The 7,535-nt window shown below is 40.4% G+C and overlaps 2 protein-coding genes across 2 annotated transcripts in view; both read right to left on the bottom strand.

The window, feature by feature from the left end:
• Positions 1–2,108: 2,108 nt before the first annotated feature.
• Positions 2,109–3,631, bottom strand: LOC109512751 (transmembrane protein 69-like). Its single transcript, XM_019864727.1, has 3 exons — positions 3,506–3,631; positions 3,094–3,138; positions 2,109–3,010 (listed from the first exon to the last, which is right to left on the bottom strand). The coding sequence occupies exons 2-3, from the start codon at positions 3,136–3,138 to the stop codon at positions 2,219–2,221; spliced, it is 837 nt and encodes a 278-aa protein (XP_019720286.1). The 5' UTR covers positions 3,506–3,631; the 3' UTR covers positions 2,109–2,218.
• A 2,463-nt stretch (positions 3,632–6,094) lies between these two features.
• The window catches only part of tm4sf4 (transmembrane 4 L six family member 4), a 5,510-nt gene continuing 4,069 nt past the window's right edge, over positions 6,095–7,535 (bottom strand). Inside the window, exons 5-6 of the mRNA XM_019864728.1 lie at positions 6,734–6,920; positions 6,095–6,543 (exon numbers count right to left, since the gene is read on the bottom strand). Of these exons, the coding sequence (XP_019720287.1) occupies positions 6,526–6,543; positions 6,734–6,920 (205 nt within the window). The 3' untranslated portion in view covers positions 6,095–6,525. The remainder of the gene's footprint in view (positions 6,544–6,733; positions 6,921–7,535) is intronic.

Raw genomic sequence — 7,535 nt, 5'->3', positions numbered from 1 at the left:
TATTATTATAAAAAAAAAAGGCTTCGAGATTTATTTGGTTGTGTAAATTCACGCTTGGGGGCGGGGCAGGAACTCCACAGACACAACTATTTATAGAGAAGCAATTTAAAAGTAAACTCAATATGGTTGAAAAAAAAAATGCTTCGAGATTTATTTGGTTGTGTAAATTCACGCTTGGGGGCGGGGGCAGGAACTCCACAGACACAACTATTTATCGAGAAGCAATTTAAAAGTAAAATCAATATGGTTGGAAAAAAAAATACGCAATGATAAATTGATTATGCTTGCAAAGATGAACGCTTATGCCTGCAATCATTAATTGACTATGCCTGCAATGAAGAACGCTTATGCTTCTAATAAAAATATATTAATCATTATGTACTCACATTTATAATCAAGAATGCTTAGTGCACTGTGTGGAAGTTTAGGGACGCAACCACCTTTCCGAGGACGTGGTTGGGAAGAGATAAGTGTTAAGACTAAACAGGAGCAAGGTTGGACAGTGAATGGAGCCATCAACACCAGCTGCAACGTGATGTTTTTGTAACAATTGCACACATGTGCGTAATTTACACTCACAGTCAAACAAGTTCAGTGTGTCTTCAACCTCCCCCACCCTTTAGGTTGGACACACCTATGTAGTAGATTTCCCAATAAATAAGGAGGTGAAGGGGGAGATCGGGAGGGGTGACATGCCGAGAACTGAAACCGAACGCTTCTCCTCGTTCCCTCCTGGTACCAGAATTGAGTCTCCTGTCTCCTCCTTGTGTTTTATTCCTGAGTGTCAAATTGGATAAACCTGACAACATGATTAAAAAAAATATGCAATATGGCCAGACAACACTGTAATACATGGATTGGGTTGGACTCCTGAGTCCCCCCCCCCCACATCTTTAATCTCATTTGTATATTTGAGAGAATTTTATTCATTGAACGTTGTCGAGTCCCCCCCCCCCCCACCACCACATCTTTAATCTCATTTGTATATTTCAGAGAATTTTATTCATTCAACGTTGTCAAAACATGCAAGGAAGGCCCCTTTTCTTCTCCGTGGACCACAGAAACAGGGTTGGACCTGTCTGATACCAATTACCTCTGACCTGGAAAATGTGCTACTTGAAAACTTCAAGCTATTACCGAGTATTAAAAATTAAGGCCATATTTACTTTTACTGTGTTAGTTTTTAAATATTTTTCTCAATAATGTATTCTACATTAAAAAGGCTGTAAACCCAAACCGGGGAGCGTTCTATTTTAGTGAAACCTCAAGCCTCCGCTAAAATTGCATTTTGATTTTTTTGGGGGCGATTAACTCAAAACCATAAAAACTCACATCACGCTCCATTCTATTCATGTGCACAACATTCCAAACTGACCGATACATGTGGGAGAACTGAAGAACTGATAATCGTTCTTCGACTGGATCCGATTTGCATTTTGTCACGAGAGAACACATAAATTGCATGTGATTATGAATTTAACATGTTACACACATCACTGAACCAGATTTTTTTCACAGGGTGCACTGGAGCACAAAAGCTTTAAGTAGTGATTACCGGTACTCTAGATTCCATCTTAGATAATGTCATTTACCTCAATGATGTCACTGCTCCCAACTTGTCTTAACCAGCCTTTGAAGATGTAACAGTGACTGTATTGTGCAAAAGTTGTATACTCGAAAGGACATGTGATAGATTGATTATTTTTAGTTATCATACATTCGCTTATTATTAATGTTATTATTGTTATTTTGATATTGATTGATTGATTGATTGATTATGCTCGCAAAGAAGAAAGCTTATGCCTGCAATGATAAATTGATGATGCTTGCAAAGATTAACGCTTATGCCTGCAATGATTAATTGACTATGCCTGCAATGAAGAACGCTTATGCTTTTAATAAAGATATATTAATCATTATGTACACACATTTATAATCCTTTGTATTATATTTATATACTCACATTTATAATCAAGAATGCTTAGTGCACTGTGTGGAAGTTAAGGGACGCAACCACCTTTCCTCTATATTTTTTCCATTTTATTTTGTTCATTTATTTGGTTACATTTCAAATGCACCGTATGTTCAAGCAATTGTGTCAAACTCCAAAACCATCTCAAATCGTTTAATGCCATTTCAGTTTTCACTCAAAATACAATAATGACATGAATTGTTCTTTCAGCAAAACGTCAACACTGTCTGCAAACTGCAGGATTTCTTACTCTGAAAACATTTTCTTCTCTGGGTACATTCCATGTGCAACGAGTGTACCAACTAGGGAGAAAAACGCCACAATTGTCAAGACAGCACGCAGTGCTTTAAACCAGTTTGGGTAAGTGGGCAACAGTGACAGATCATAGTGAAGCGAGATTCCCAGCGCCATGATAACCATGGTCACTGCAGGAACAATGCTGTCAGCCATGAGCATGGTAACCCAAGCTAAGAGTGAAGGAACCACACTGTTGCTCAGGTTTATCCAGTCAGGTTTGGCCGGGCTGCTCTCAGGTAGGGCGTACCCCCAACGAGCTCCGCCCAGGAAGGAAACGATGGAGACGCTGTAGGCCAATTGAATAGAGGCAAACTCGGGAAGGTAACTTTCAGTCACACCCATGAAGAGAGGAGGGGCAACAAAGGGGATCAGTCCTGCAAACCCAAGCCACAGAGCTGGTTTGGGACTCTTCCAAAAGTCCTTCATGTCATAACGCAGCAGGTCCAGCTCTCTGGGAGGAGGTTCAGTCTGTTGTCGCTTCTTGAGCCTCGCAGCAGATGTATGGAAATATTGATTCCTCGCAATAAAAGCCAGTGCATGAAATGGGGTGCTCGAAAAGATCCCGGTCCTCACAGATGCACCGACGCCAGGGCAATACTTGTCCCAGGAATCCCGAGGCCATTCTGTTGGTGGCCTGGCGAAGGAGGGCCGGCTGACATGTTGAGGATCTGATCCACCATCAGTAACCCTGATAAGTGCCAATGGCCAACATTTTGGTGTGGGTCGTGCCAAGTGCAACAGCTGAGAAAAGATATATCCAGGTCAAAATTTTACATTTCCAACTCTCATACACATACCAAAGAAGTACCACAAATTGTATATACCTTCTGGGCAGTTACGATGCTTTTTCTTAACTTAACAGACAGCATCTAAAGAAAGATGTAAACAGACCACCCATTCGGTTAAACACATAAATATGCACAATTAAGGTTACATAATTTATTATATGAATGCAGATGAAATGCAACAAAAAACACCTAATGCCCATTAAAAATAAATCGATACGATTATGATGCCTTGTTTGAAATTCAAAATAAAAAGCTTCAAATCATTTGCAATTTTATTTACCAGGTCGACATCACATAAAAAAAATTAAGAGTGTTTTAAAAAACTCGATGAGTTCAAACAGCCTGGGTTTTCTAAACGATATGACCGTATACATGGCGCATTTCCGTCAGTTCTCAATTGTTCATTTCAAAGTTGAAACAGTACGGTAATCAAGAAAGACAAAATTACCTCTGACTGAGTCCAAAATCGTCACATTACAGCGTTACCACGACCATAACGTTGCTTACTTTCGGTGACACACATCGGATTGGACCAAGGTAGGACAGGACAAAATACGTCCGATGTCAAAAACTTCCGTGTCAAACAGGTTGTCGAAAACAGAGTTCCCCAAAAATAACGAAGGAAAACTCGCAAACTGTAAAAATAGTATTGGTAGATTGAGTTGTTGCTAGAGGGACAGCTTTGGGTGAAGGAACCGAAAGTGACGTGTGTTCTCCCCGATGTTACGAGAGTGAGTTCCATCCATGTGCTTCCTGTGTTGTGCCTATTAAAGACAAGCAAGAAGCCTTAACCGTCCACTCTGTTTAGAGAGAACAGAACAGAGCGAAACACAAACTACGAGAATTAATAAAATATTAATCAAAGTAAAGCGATAAGATCATTTATAAATTCAGATGCTGAAGTAAATAAAGCGTTTCATTTAGTAGAAGTGATTTTTTTCGCTGATTTTAAAGCTTTTTTTCGCCCCTTAATCTTACATTTAATTAAAAAAAATAAATTTCAATTGTCACATGGTTTCTTAACGATTATACAATATCAATGCAATGTTATAGTATGCACTAATTTACCATATTCTGATATACAAATAACACTAATCAACACATTTTGACATTTTTTAAGACCCAAGTAATCTTTTGTAGATGTTTTTTTGACTACGAATCTGCCGTCGTTTTTTCTCTAGCACATTTATTACAGTAGTACTATTATGATGATTATTGTTTTTGCTAATAATAATATATTCAGTAATATTTATGAATTTAGGGTTAGGGTCAGCAGCAAGTGATTTTTTTTTTCTGAAACATCACTATAAATTACAAAGCATGGTAAAAGGTGTATCGCCCCAGCTTTTGCAGGTTAAACTTAAAAACAAACAAACAAAAAAGGAAATTTCTCAAAAACCTGATGTTCTGGGGAAAAAAATGAAGACTTTTCCTTTTGAATCAGCATCAAAAATGCATTTAGGAGCAGATAAAGCTACCTTTGATTAAAGTTTACTGTAATTAGATCCAATAAAGCTGGATCAAAATACTATGCACAGATAAACATGCTAATTTTTTTTCAGCATAGACCAGCATGGTTTTGTTGGGTTTTTGTGGTGCTCTTGCTGGTGTCAACAGCAAAAGCAAAACAGCAGCACCAAAAGCAAAACAAAACTGCCAAGATTCAAACAGCCGAACGTTCAGTCACGAGACAAAATGTTCTATGCACTGAGCTACAGCCGCCCTGTAGGACCAGCATGTTGCTGGGGCTCAGCCTAGAACTGGTGATAACTGCTGAGCAACTGGTTTTGCTGGTGGCACCAGCTACCAGCAGGGTAACAATGAAGAGCATGTTGCTATTGTTGGGTGGCTGTGGCTCGGTAGGATGAGGTAGCTGTTTTTGGCTGTTTTGTTTTGCTGCTGTGTTGCTCTTGCTGGTGACACCAGCAAGGCCAGCCCCAAAACACAATAAAACCATGCTCCGTGCTTTTTTTTTTTTTTGAGGGGGGGGGGCGCTAATGGTGTAGTGGTACACTTGTGTGTGGGCAGTATGGGATCGGTTCTGACTCAGTGACGGATGTGAATGGGCGTTTGTCTCTATATGTGCCCTGCAACTGACTGCCGACCAGTTCAGGGTGTAGTCTGCCTTCCGCCCGAAATCAGCTGGGATAAGCTCCAGCAGCTTCCCGCGACCCTGTTCAGAGAAAGCAGTGTTGAAAATGCAAGGATGGATGGTTCACAGTAAAATCAGCCTCCAAAGTTTGACATCAAGCACACTGCACTCATACTGCCAAGGAAATTGGAACCATTTTTATTGGCTACTTTGCGATGCAACAACGAAAGAAATGGCACGGATGTCTGAACCCAACACCTACACCGATCCCCTGGGATGTCCTCGCAGGCTGCATCCATTGTATGGAGCAGGATCCAGAGCCAGATGTTTGTACACTCTCCTCATCCAAGCGGGGAAAATAATCCTTGGATTGAGGAAAGGATAGTATGGTGGTAGTAGCTCCATTTCATGAGCATTTGTCAAATGTTCAAATGAATTCATATACAGTGTTTATGGTGTTGTGTTCTTGACTAATTTTGGCAGACTGTTGTGCATGTAATGACTTATACAATTTGGAGAGAAGAACCATGGGACTGATAACTAATAAGATTTAAATTAGCCAGATATATTTATTTGGAAAATGTGCCAAATGTGGTCTCATTGTGCTAACTGTAGGTTGCTTGTTCACCACCATAATCATTTGCAAAAATGCACTGAGAAACTTGAGGCTACTAAGACATTTGCAATTTGATGAAATCAATGACAAATGACATCCTGTTGTGAAGGATTGTAAGGTGGTTTGGAGATTTGTCCATATTATTTTGAGAATGTCATCTCTGTTTCAAAACATGAGCCAAACTAAAGTAGAAAGCTGTATAATAGGAAGAGGGCGTGGCAGCACTGGATCATATCCTCCCCCGCTCACACACACATACCACCGCCACAGCCTCGCCACCAGGAAAACTCTGAGGTCCCGACCCTCATTTAAATATGAACCAACTTCAATTAATGGAAACATATTTTTATTTTGTGCAACTTGCTGGTGCTTGAACACATATGATGATTTCCATTAGGTGCAAACACTCACAAATTATACCAGCAACACCAAAAGTGAACACCAGGGGACAGTCATAACAAGTTTCCTCCAAGAATCAAGATGTATTAGGTCATATGGCTTGCTTTTTGAGACTGGCAGAGTCATGCATTATGCATGTAAAAAAATAACATTTATTTTTCATTAATTCAAAATATCAATTATATCGCACAGCAAATAAGCAATTAAAAATAACATACATTACACCAGTTATAAATTCTTAACAATGTTGTGACATCATATACATTACACTGTAATCAATTAGTCTTTTTGCTAAACTCTAAAAATAGAATAAATACAGAGGAAATTTCTGTCCAAAGATGATCTCAGCCACGACAACTGTTCACACAGCTCCGTCATTCTGAAATACAAACATGATTAAACTTCTCAAGAGCTCTGACCGAAAAGACAAACCCACATGCTGTTACCATTTTAATTATGTCACAAATATCACGGAAATACAATAATGTGAATATCAAGATTAATGAACATACTTTCAAAAATCTTTAGTGTCTAGTGTACTTTGTAGATAAAAAAAATAACATACTAACCGCACCACAACAGCCACAGCAGTCACCACATAGAGCTCCCAGCAGCCCATTTATCACTTGCACAGCGCAAAGCGCAATCTGGATTAAACCCATGACAAGCAGAACGGAGAACAGCGAGAGATGCCATGACACCACACCAACTGGCTCGATACATTTTGACCACATGTTCGAGTCGGTCAGGTAGTCACTGCAGATGAAAGAGAAGAATATATTTGACTTGTCTTTATTATGTACATGCTATTGCCCTAAATTGGTATTATATGTTTTATGACAGGGGTGGCCAACCCGCGGCTCGCGAGCCGCATGTGGCTCTTTGGCTGGTTCAATGCGGCTCCCGGGCTTTCACACGACAAGCGTCGAAAGCGCCTCGGCAGTGGCGATGCCATTCAAACGAAGGTGCTAACCACACAAGAATGTACTACGTCAGCCTATTATCAATCCCGTTACTTGAATGACATAGAGGGCAGCCAATCAGATGACTGCATCACTGCTCATGAGCAAACAACGGCGCTAAGATAGTCAGCGAATTATCTCTGATTTTAAGGCAGGGGTGCCAATCAGAATCGACTGGGAGCCAGCGAACTGGTCCCAAGTTGACTGCAAGGGGTGGGAGGAGGAAATGGGTGGGAAAAAAAATTGTTTGTATCTTTAGCTTTCGTTCATTTTCGGCCCGTTCCGACTGTTGCTCATCGTGTGTGCGTGCATATGTGCACGAGTGCACTGGTGGGCACCCTCGTGAGTGTGTGCGTGCGAGCATGTGTGTGTGTGTGTGTGTGTGTGTGTGCGCGAGCGCGTGTGTGTG

Source organism: Hippocampus comes, unplaced genomic scaffold, assembly GCF_001891065.2.
Source record: "Hippocampus comes isolate QL1 unplaced genomic scaffold, H_comes_QL1_v1.1 scaffold172, whole genome shotgun sequence".
NCBI classification, from domain to species: Eukaryota; Metazoa; Chordata; class Actinopteri; order Syngnathiformes; family Syngnathidae; genus Hippocampus; species Hippocampus comes.
The sequence above is the reverse complement of the archived record's forward strand: the minus strand, read 5'-3'. Positions and strand labels throughout refer to the sequence as shown.

Coding starts and splice junctions, on each gene's coding strand:
- LOC109512751 (XM_019864727.1), bottom strand. CDS start 3,138: ATGCTGTCTGTTAAGTTAAGAAAAAGCATCGTAACTGCCCAGAAG. Junction 3,011..3,093: donor GCATCGTAACTGCCCAGAAG/GTATATACAATT, acceptor ATCTTTTCTCAG/CTGTTGCACTTGGCACGACC.